The sequence below is a fragment of the Coturnix japonica genome, chromosome 1 (genome assembly GCF_001577835.2).
Source record: "Coturnix japonica isolate 7356 chromosome 1, Coturnix japonica 2.1, whole genome shotgun sequence".
NCBI classification, from domain to species: Eukaryota; Metazoa; Chordata; class Aves; order Galliformes; family Phasianidae; genus Coturnix; species Coturnix japonica.
In genome coordinates, this window is record NC_029516.1 from 64,626,849 (window position 1) to 64,638,905 (window position 12,057).

The following is a 12,057-nucleotide window of genomic DNA, read 5'->3' on the forward strand; positions in this document are numbered from 1 at the left end:
TCACATAAGAAACTAATGGAGAAAGCACTTCCATGTCTTAACTGACACAGATGTGGAAAACTTCTGTAGGTGTAGCTCTCTTCCTTGAGCAGAAGCTCAACTCCACTGGATGCAATCACTTCCATCCCAGCGGAAGAGGGACAAGTGGCTACACGTGTCCTACTGCTGCTTCCAGTATATGCCAACAACAGACCTAAACTTCCCGAGACTCCCACTCCGGGGGCATCGTTTGAAGACTTGCAAAGCATGTTGGCAGAAGCCTGTCTACAGCAGGACAAACAAATTCTATGTTGTATATACACAGCATTCTTGTTCTCTGCCAACTCAACCATGCCAGCCAGCTGAACGCTGCCAGTCCTGCAAGTTTATGGCATCTAACATCTCTATTTTCATAATTAATAAACATTACAGTCAAAGCACTAACAGACTATTGTTGATGATGTGATAAGACCAGGAAATCAGTTTTCAGCAGAACACTAGCCTTTCAAAACTACTTACAGTCTGCATGTACATACATCCTCTCACATCTTCTCCCTGCTTCATGCTTCTAGCTAACGTCACACCAGCAAGGAAGAAGTAAAGAGCAATTGCTGCAACAGCAATTTGCAGAGAAACAGATTTCCTACCCTGATCACGTACTGGTAGCAGCTGAGTGAGTGTTTAGCAGCTTCACACTGGAAGCTGCAATTCTCACTTCCATTCCCAACCACAAGCCTATTTGCTTCCAGAAGCTGATGACCACTTCTATCCACCTTGTGGTCAAGAATTAAAAACAAACAAACAACCCACCCACCTGTTTGACGTACACTTAAAGAAGACCAGTTTAGAGAAGGAAGGGACTTGCACTTCTGAAAAACAGTTGTTATTAGCTAAAAGGCAGAAAGGGAAAGAAAAGTTGTTAATCATAGGAGAGTTCTTCTGAGGAAATGCCTTGTTATTACCCAATAACATGAAAAGCACAAGCACAAGGAGCATCACCAACTTGCTCAGAATTACAATAAATCTATAGAAACACAGACACTGAATACAGATCTCTGAAGTTCTGCATTAATTGTTGGCATATTCTTTCTCTGGGCGTATCTTCCAAGTTAGATTTCAACTGGGCTTTAGTTTACAGAATGACTCACTCCTCCACCTCCTTACATAGTGTCGGAAGTATCTGGTAAAAGCAAAGAGGAAATCTCATGATGCTTTAGGACTCAAAGCCTTGAGCAGGTATCAAACAAATGACCATCCTCTATTCCACAGCAATGCCTGAAAAACATTTCCAATAGTAAAATATTGCTGATTGAAGATGCTACTCCTGTCCATCCTACTATGTAGGGCAGGCTGCCCTTCAGAGGGGAGCACAGCTTAAAGAAGTGTATATGAATCTGCTAAGAGGGCACTGTCTACATTTCCAGTACCACCCACAAGCCCAAATCACAAGGTCTTTGAGCAAAACAGGAATGAGCCTCCAGAAGGAAGGCCTAGCAAGTCCAAACCTTTCTTTATATTGGAGATACCTAGAAATCTTATTTTATTATGCAGAACACCAAAACTTTAAAATTTACTTTGGATGGTAAATTCTGCCTGTCTTTTATTTTAGGCTTAAAACCATCTATTCCAGCAGAACACATATATTTATTGGAGCAGCCACAAACAGCCGAACATGGAACAACTACTAAAAGCATCACTCTTCCGCATTCATCCTATGATTGTCATATTCAATGTTTTGAATTAAATATCTATATAATATCATACATATATGTAACACATATATAATCAATATTATAGCTGTTGAACGTTAGTAAAAACATTACAATTGTTATTCTGATCCTAGAACATTCAAGAAACTCCTCCTGCATATCATGCATGTCTCACTTTGGTGCTGGACTTGCCCCCCTGTCACGGGCACAGGTAGATTTTTCGGTTAACCTGTGACAACATCTATTACAATTTTAAATTAAAAGGAAGAAAAAAAAAACAAAAACAACAACAACAACAGAAAACACTGCCTATGAAACACATTCTAATATGAATATTTGGCAAATCAGGCCAAAAATAACAAAGAGGAAAAAATTAGTTCCCCTTTAGTCACAAAAAACATGGCCTACTAACAGTTCACATGATGCTTTGACTATAGAGAATTTAGTCACCCTTATTATGAAAAAACACAGGTCATCCATTTACATTATTATATAGACAGAATTAATCTTCTCATTCATACTAAGCAAAAAAATATTAATTAAGCCTTCCTATGGAATGCATAAAGCTGGATTATGATTATTTAGGAACTTTGCTGGGTTTGCAGAGCTTTATCTCCAGGACATACCACGATAAGCCTGTTGCTTTGTTTTGGAAAATATGTATTCAGGCAATAGTCAAGCAGGAGTGACGCTTAGGAAGTATTAAACTCATCTCCTTAAGACTGATTACTTAAATCACTTCGACCGTCCTGCATTCTACGGAGCACTGAGATTTACCATGACTTAAAACTCCCAAGGTTCTTTAAGGTGGTAAGCAAACATACTCTTTATTGAAAATATAACATTGCTAGACACTCAGCAATTCCTGCATTTAGTCTCTGAACAGGGACGCAAGGAGAGGAGCAAGTTTCTAGTGAAACCTTTCAAGTACCTTAGAAGAATAAACCATAAGTACATTTCAAAACATTTTCCTCACCATGATGATGTATCAACATCTACAGGCAACTAGAACTCTTCACAGTGCACACACAGCTCTGGCTTCGCCACTGTATTAATCCGTCTCCCAAATTCTAGGCGAGACCTGGGAGACAGGCCCAAGAAGCCCCAACACACTTTTTCTTTCATTTTCTTGAAAGTTAGACATGTAGAGATGAGAACTAAAACTATCTACGTTACTGTCAAATAGAGGTAATTGGGAAAACAACGTCTTCCACATTCGTTACTTCCAAACAGAGATAACTGGAAATACCTCCTCTTCCAAATCCATGTGACCAAGAGGAGTACTACTCAGCTCCCAAAGGCAGAGCACAGCCCATCTTCCAGGCAGTTCAACACACTGTAGGCACAACTGTTTGTGGAAGCATTAGCTTAATGCAAATCTCCCGAAATTAAGAATCCAGGCATGGAGGAAGCCTCTGGCAATTATTGATTTCTTGCCTCCATCCTCTACATGGTAGCTGACAAAAAGCTAGGTCTTGATTGAGCTGTAAAGATTTTCATCACCCACACATCAACATCAATGTCAGGGACAGTCTCAGTCAGTCTGATTGAGCACATTATGGCTATAGGGGATAGACTCCAGTCCAGTGATGCAATCTCCCATGTAGGGCACCAGACAGTACAACAGATGAGGCAGCTTCAGACCTATCTGTCATGGTTCAACCTGGTTTGGCCTAGTTCTGTGACAGGCTACGAAGGAATCTACAGTCCCACATTGCAGGAAAAGGGGAAGGGAAAAAGGTTTTACAAGGAGACTCCCTGTCATGCTTTGAAATTGTTCCTAACATGAGGGACAACTCTGAAGTGAAATAAAATACACATCTCCAAAATGAATTTCTTTTAATGGCAGAACACAATCTCTTCCCACAAATCAAGGCATTCACTTAAAATATTTGTTTTCAAAAACCCTAATGAAATGTTTAAGGAAAACCTAACAGTATTACAGTTCTACTGCTTTCATTCCATCTTCACGTTTGAAGAAGATGATAAAACTACTGTTACTTACAGGGTTCAAATTCTGTTTAACATCAGCACATAGAGAGAACAGGCAAAACCATATGACAAGAGCTTCCATTTTAAAACTTTGTTTCCATAACAGGATGGCAGAAAACCCTAACATTCCTTATATGTAGTATTCACACCTTTAATGGTAAAGATTTGGGGGGAAAAACTTACTCAGAACAGCTGCTGCATCTTACCAAGTTCTTCCAACATAACAGTTGTTGAAGCATGCTCAGACAGGACCAGGACTCCTATAAAGAGGCAGTATAATGATTTATCTGGCCTTTTTGAATCCTGACTGCATGAAGGAAAGTAATTAATAAGTATAGTAATTAAGTAATTAATTCATTCCTGCAAACAAAGTGTAACCCTCCTTCTTCACGTTGTTTAGCTTTACAGGAATAACTAGATGTAACATGCATTAACTAGTTAATTGCAGGGGGGTTGCTTTTCCAGAAATGCAGATTAAGGTAATAAAGTCTACTTCAATTGCTGGCAACTTTGCATCCTCTGAGTTTTTCTATTGATGAATTCATTCCAAACACAGAATATAAGTGGGGAGAACCACATACTTCATCCACCAAGAAATTCAGTTTTCTTTTCTAGGCAAAGAATCCAAATAGATACACTTTGATCCATCCTGAAGAGTAATGATAGATTGTATTTTAATCCAAGACCTCCTATCCATCTTAAAAGAACAAAACAGAATGCAGACTTCAAAAGGTAATTGTAACCAATAATCCCTTTGAGGATTAATACATATACTGCAGGAACAAAACTAAACAATTATCAGCAAGAACTACATCAATAAAAGATGGATACTTTAAAACTTCCCACCATCAGTCTTACAGACTGACGGTCCAAATTGAAGGGATTCCATCAGTGAGTTAAAGGTAAAAACAACAACAACAAAAAAAACAACTGCTACCAACAAACAGCAGCATGAAAATTAAACCAGTTATTCCATTGGGGCAACAGTGATCTAGAGGGTAGTTTGAGTACTGCTGTCATTTCATTTTGTTGTTTGTTTTTAAAACATCTGCCTCCATATTCCAGCCTCTCCAGCCTGTCCCTTCAAAGATGGATATACTTCTGTAGGACACAGAAATCCCATTAACCATCTCCATTAAAGAGGAAAAAATAAAAATAACCCAACTGCTCAAAAATACATAAAAGCTGTAATAAAAAGATCTCATTATATTATTGATGTGGGATGATGCCTGTCAAGCTCCTGCCAGAAGCTCACTTCCATAGCCAAACTACAAATCCCCTAAAAACACTGATGTGTAATGGAAAGCCTGAAAGGCCGTTAGCTACAACAGTATGAGCAGGGTTCTAGAAAAACAACCAAAATGGTATTTTTAATGAATGACAGTAAAAAAATAATAATAATATTAACAATAACCTGTAAAAAAGGTATTTACCCTGGAGGACCACAGCCCTGGGTTGTACCCCAGACTGCCATTTTCTACAGCACAGTAGTTGGTAACAACAAATAGAAGTAATTAGCACTCAGGCAGTCCAGGAGCTATTTTATATGATTGTCCTAAGGTGGCATATTAAAAAGTAGATGAGGAAGCACATGTTATGGCTTTGATCCTAAGCTGTTACTCCTAAACATGCATGGCTTGATTGCGTGGCAGGACTGAATCATGGGGCACAAGATCTCTGTGTTTGTTCTGGAACCAGACATTTTTTCTCCAGCCTTCAATATTAAACATTATTTGCCTCTGCCCATATCTCCACACAAGCCACACAAGCCTGGACATCACAAGGTCTCCCACTTCCAATGCTAAAGTCTCATTTGTCCCTCCATGGACTCTACCAGCACTGCACAGAAACACACCACAGCAAAAATCACAGCTTATTGCTCTGCAATAGCAACAGAGTGTAATCTCCACTTTAGCTCAAATTCAAATAATCTATTTTAATCTTGCTTTGCATTTTACTTTCTAGAACCTTTCCTAGAAGGAAATACATACTCTTCCTGGCTGGAACACTGTCTTATTTTTACTCATTAGGAAGCTGCTCTATGAACATTTTATTTTAATTGTACTATTTATAAATTACTTACATAAGCACCCTTTTTCGGGATTTGAATATTCATCTTTTCTTGAACATTTCACATGTATTAGCTGCAAAATGTTTTATAAATAGGACAAAGGAATTTGTACAAATATTGAGGTACTATAAAAGATGACTTCAGACTCAAAAAAAAAAATCTTAATGTGTTGAATGAAAATCAATTTAGAAACACAGGTATATTAAACTAATTAAAGAAGACTGTATCCATTGAAATGGATGGGTATACACTCTTCACAAAGGACAGGCAAGGAAGGAGGGATGGTGGCATGGCTCTCTAATGCTAGACAGTGTTTTGATATTGTTGAGCTAGGGGCTGCAAATAATAAGGTTGAATCTTTATGGGTAATCATCGGGGGGGGGGGAAGGAGGGGGGGCAAAAAAGCAGACATCATGGCAGAGGTCTATTATAGACCCTCTAATCAAGATGAAGAGACAGGTTTTCTACAAACAGCTTGTCGAAGTTGTGTAACCACCAGCCCTTGTTCTCATGGGAGACTTCAACTTCCCTAATACATGCTGGAAAAACAAAACAACAGAGAAGAAGCAGTCTGGGAGGTTTCTAGAGTGTTTGGAAGATCAGTCCCTGACACAGCTGGTAAGACCTGCTGTTCACAGAGAAGGACTGGCAGGAGATATGAAGGTCAGGATCTGTCTTAGACAGAGCAACCACAGAACAGTAGAGCTCTCAATTCTTGGTGAAGTCTGGAGGAAAGTCAGCAGAACTGCTACCTTGGACTTCCAGAGGACAGACTTTGGGTTGTTCACAACACTGGCAGGGAGAGATCACTCAGGATTCAGTCCTGAACAGTAAAGAGGCCCAGAAAGGCTGGTTGATCCTCAAGAAGGAAGCACTGAAGGTGCAGAACGGGCTATCCCCTTGTGCCACAAGATGAGCTAATTGGGAAAAAGACCAGCATGGATGAACAGGAGCTCTTCCTGAGGCTCCATGAGAAAAAGAGAATCTATCTTCTATGGAAGAAGGGACAGGCAACTTGGGGAGAGTACAAAGAAGTTGTTAGGATGTGCAGGGAGAAAATTAGAAAGACAAAAGCCCACCTCAAACTCAGCTTGGCCACTTGGAGAGATCCCAGAGGATTGAAGGCTTGCCAACATGACTCCCATCTACAAGAAGGGTCAGAAGGAGGATCTGGTAACTACAGGCCTGTCAACCTGACCTCAGTGCCAGGGAAGATTATAGAGCAGATCACGCTGAAGGAGATCACACATAGCACGTGCAGGACATGGGCATCTGGCCTAGCTAACATGAGCTCATGAAAGGCAGGTCCTGCTTGACCAACCTGATCTCCTTCTGCAATCAATTGACCCACCTGGTGGATAAGGGAAAGGCTGTTGATACAGTCAACCTAAACTTCAACAAAGCCTTCAACACTCTTCCACAGTATTCTTCTGGAGAAGCCGGCAGCTTCAGGATGTGGCGAGATACGATCAGCCTCTTCTTCCAGGTAACTAGCAATAGGACTGGAAGGAATGGCTTCAAGTTGCAGCGGGGGAGATTCAGGTTGGACATTACTAAATAGGCAGTGAATGTGACTGTTTGTATATGCTCCTCAAGCTCTCAGAAGAGCAGAAGTGATTTACAGTCCTTGTTACTCACAGCTCAAGAGAAAAAGCTTTCCAGCTTTTCTAGTCCCTCACCTTTGACTGGACTAATCACAGAGCCAACTCCACAAACAAACATGAACAAAGAATATATTTTCTTTCTACATCCAAGTTACTCCTGTCAAACTAGCTTAGCAAAACCCTCAGCAGATCCTTCCACCTACTCAGTGGTTATATTTTCATCAGAGTTTCAGAAGCAAATGTATTCTTTGTGAATAATATAATTTAATTAACATTATTACCACTCTATGCAGGTCTGAATTTAATACTTTCAAATCCTAATTATTTGTAATTCTCCTCAATTCTTATTTTTACCCAGTTTGCTTTCCAAACATTTGTTTTGCTGTCCTTAACTCTTTTGCCCACATTTTCCCACTCAAGTCTTCATGTTCCCATCATAATTTCACAATGTCCATAAACACTTAGTATATGCCACCTCATCTTCCCTTCTCTCAAGAAGGTTTGAGACCTACTTATTTCTGAGATTTATTTATTCATCACGATCATTTGGCGCATGAATCATCCCTTTGCCTTTATTCACACGACAGGCTCTGAAGATCACTACTGCACAAACACGTTCACATAGCTCTCAAACTGTGAGGAAAAATGTTCCTCTTTTTGCTGACCCTCTGCCAAGCATGCATCCCCCTGCCCTCCTCTTATCAAGAGTCAGAGGAACAAAAGAGCATCTCCTCCCCAAACAAGAAGCCAAAGGGAACATTTAATTAGTGATAAAACTATCAGGCCTTCTGCAGGGTCTGGCCTCTCAGCCAGCACCTGTAACCACTACAGCTGCTGTCACCAGTGCCTAGTGACAGCAATTTTTGACAGCTGGTTTAGTCCCAAGCCAGCTGCATCAAGACTTTCTCCTGGCTACATCTCTGTCACCAATCAGCTACGGTTCAAGACAGTTCAGACCTATTTATTTATTTATTTATTTTATTTTATTACTAATTATAAGGTCCAGTAGGTAGCAAGTCACAACTCCATCCAACAACATTAGGCTGCACTGAAGACAGGGCAATTCATCCCTGAAAGGATGAAAGACAGAGAAGTTAAGCATCTGACAACACTACACAGTAGTTTCAGATTTAACCTAAGCTCTACCATGTCAGACTTTTGACCAAAAATTAACTTCAGAACTTTATACACAACACTGTTAAGGAGAGCAAGTACAGCAAAGGAAAGGATTCCCAACAGAAAAGCAACAGTTTAAAAGTCCCCAGCTCACACTGTTTTATCAACTAGGTCCTAAAACGAAGAGTGCAGTACTCACAGCCACACAGTTAACACTATATAGAACCATCTAAAACTTTCTTATAAAGCACATAAAGCAACACTATCAATCCCCTAAGTAAGAACTACTTTGACAATGAAATGCAGTACCAAACTGCAAGTCAGAGCTACATTTGAGTGCAATGCTCTGCACAGCTGGGTGACACTGACACGCAGCTGAGCCATCTCACAGCAGCATCATCATTCTCATTAAGTAGCCTGGTACAGAGTCACGTATGAGTCATTATTCTGTAGTGTGACATCAGCGGGTTTGATTATTTTCTATGTTACACAAAGAGGAAAATTAGGAAAATCCCATATGATGGGGATTTACATTTTTTGGACAACACTTGTCTAACTGCTGATGTGATACTCGAAATAAAGCACTTCCTCTCACAGAAAAACCAACATCAGCAAAAAAACCAGCAGTCCCCTCCTTAAACTGGGAAGCATGAGATAACTTAAAAACAACAAAACAAAAAGACATACAGCAGGAAAAAAGCTTCACAAATCTGACCCATTGAGTTTCATTTAAAACAAAGGGGTTAACAGCCAGAAAAACCTACAGTTTAGCAGGATCAAAGCCTTCGACAGATGATATTGAGAGCACTCAAGACAAACTCACAACAGATTGAGTCTACTGTGACTCCTGATACCACTGAAAAGGATTTGGCCATTATGAGAAGACAAACCGCCACCTTAAAACCAGCTGCAGCTATGCTTGTCCTGCAGCCAGGCATGGAACTTGCCCAAGGTCATCATTACCATCTTCAAGGCTGGTTGTTTCAGATGTGACGATTTAAATGTTCATATTACAACCTGATCCTGACAGCAACCCCATTTGTATGTCGGCACTCCTCTGCTGGCAGGACATGCTGATGGGCCAGGTATAGCAGCTACAGACTGGCCAACAGCAGCACTTGCAGCTGGAGTTCAGCTAAATGCAAAAATGAATATCCAAGCTAATCCTATGCTGACATATGACCTAGTTTCAAACAGGCACAGCCACACACAGGAGACCCTTCACAGCCAGAATTAACCTCAGCATAAGGAGCTCAGTCATTCCCCTGGAGTTTTCCTTACATATCTCTGCCAGGAGATGGGAGGAAGGAGAGGGGTTTAAAGACGTAATACTGCCTCATGGATCATGTAGCCATCCAAAAGCCATGCTGTAGCAAGAAATGTTACAGGTATACATTCAAATACAAGCAGCAAGGAAGCAGTCTTATGTCATCACCAGCCAATTTCACTAAAAGAAAGTAGTGGTGGTAGTATTTCTATTTCTGCAAGCTTTTATTTTCACTCAAACCCGATATGGCCAAACTTAAAGTGGCAACAAGTTTTCCATGAAAGCAATCTCACAGACAATTGGCTTTTTTGCTGCTGTTGTTTGTACTTCAACCCCCCCACCCTCCCTTTCATTTACATTTTCTTTGCCATGAGGCTTAATTTGACCATAAGAGGTTTTTATTTGGCCATAACACTTTTATACTTCAGTTTGACCCAGAGACACAACGCCATTAGAAAAAGCACAAAGAAATGAGGAAGACTTGTTTCTTTTTATTTGAAGAAGCTTTCAATATATGCAAGGTAGAAATATGGAAACACCACCCAACCCTGCAGAGACGCCAGTGAGCACTAGAGGCTGACCTGGTACACAGGGGACAGGAGGAGGACCAACAGGGTTTCCCACGTTAACCCCAACCACAGAAATCAGTAAAATCCAAGTCAAACTCTGAGCCTTTATAAAAGACCTGGAGACAGAGATGGCGAGGAAGTCATAAGCGAGCAGTGGAAGGATGAACCACTAATAAAGGCCACACTGAAGAAGTAACAACAATTTCACTTAAGTGTTCCTAATTTAAAGCCCTGACCCTGCAGGAACTCCGAAGCATACATCCCTTCCAGCACAAAGCATACAGCGGTTCTCAACAATGCAAAAAACAGCGCTCACATCACAGCCCACAATCTCTTAGTTGAACGTAACGAGTGATTTCTATTCATTACTCCGGCTGGCAAGAGTTTCCCGGCCCAAAGGCTCTTGCCTAAGGCAGCTGTAGTACCAGTGTCACCTCAAGTCAACTGGAACACAACTCCCAGCTCCTGTTTTGCAACAGGGGCTTAGCCAACACCTGAGCACACGTCACACGCGACGCACATTAGCATGTAAACCCACCGGAGAGCCGGGAGGGACCGTCGCCACGATACACTGCCCGGGCTCCCGCGGTGGCAACGCGGGGCAGCTCGCTGGGCACAGGGAAAAAACCGACTGGGTCCACCCGAGACAAGCGAGCGTACCCCAAACACACCACACGCAATTTCTGCTCCCAGTACTTCCCTCCGCCGGCCCAATAACGCCAAACAACGGAGGAGCGAGAGCCGAGGAGCGGCCCCCCGGCGTTCGCAGCCCTCCGGCTCGCTGCCCGCTGCCGCCCGCTGCCCGCTCCCACCCCGGCCGCCGCCGCCCCTCACCGAGGCCGCTGATCTCGTGGCGGAGGCCGGTGCGGCTGCGTTCCTCCGCTATCGCCCGCAGCATCAGCTGCAAGGAGCGGTCCGGCTCGCCGTTGGCCTCCTCGTCCCGCGGTGCGGCTCGGCCGCCGCTCCCGGCAGAGGCCATGCTGCTGCCGCCGCCGGCGATGATCTCATGTCAGGCCGCCCCCGCCGCCCGCACGGCTCTCCCGGTGGCGGCGGCGGGCGGAGCCGGGGACCGCTCTGTGACAGCGACAAGAGAACCGAACCAAGCCGAGCCGAGCCGCTTCCTTCCACTCGTGCAGCCCGACGGTCCCCGGCTGCCCCCAGCGAGTTCCCGGGGCTCTACCCTATTCGGGGCAGCCCTGGGCTGAAGCCGGCGCGGGCACCGCCCTGCCTGCTACGGCCCAGCCCGGCTCCGCCGCTTCCTGCTTCGCCGACCGCGAGCACCGCCCCAACCCCGCATCAAACCAATGGTGCGATAGAGGGCGGGGAGGAGGGCGGGATTTAAAGCAGGTCCCCGCCCCCTGTGCCGATGGTGCTGGCTACTAAAGCTGAGCTGTGCCGGGTTAAGAAGTCGGACCGTGTGGAGGGATCTTACTGTCACCTGAAGGAGCGGCCTCGAGTCTCCTCTGCTCCTTCGATTAGGTGCTGCAGCTGCTAAGGGTCCTGTCCTGCACAACTGAGGTCCCCTGAGGCTGCCAGCGACCCCATGGGCAATCGCACCCTCTACTACGCCTGACAATGGAACACCGGGGTTTCTTAGCTATCTACCTCGCTTACATCAGCATAAAAGCATCACTGCGTTAGGGTGCGTGTGTTGTGCTAAAGAAATCTCAAGTCATTTAATGCATATGCTGAGTAAGTGCTAGCTGAGCTAACATTGTAAAGAACGTCTTTTGAATCAGTCAGTAATGGT

The 12,057-nt window shown here is 43.2% G+C and overlaps 1 protein-coding gene across 2 annotated transcripts in view; it reads right to left on the bottom strand.

The window, feature by feature from the left end:
- Window positions 1-11,581, bottom strand: part of KIAA0930 (KIAA0930 ortholog) — a 58,966-nt gene extending 47,385 nt beyond the window's left edge. For both annotated transcript variants that reach the window (XM_015870413.2, XM_015870402.2), the window contains exon 1: window positions 11,142-11,581. In XM_015870413.2, coding sequence (XP_015725899.1) covers window positions 11,142-11,286 — 145 coding nt within the window. In that variant the 5' untranslated portion in view covers window positions 11,287-11,581. The remainder of the gene's footprint in view (window positions 1-11,141) is intronic.
- Between the last annotated feature and the right edge of the window lie 476 nt (window positions 11,582-12,057).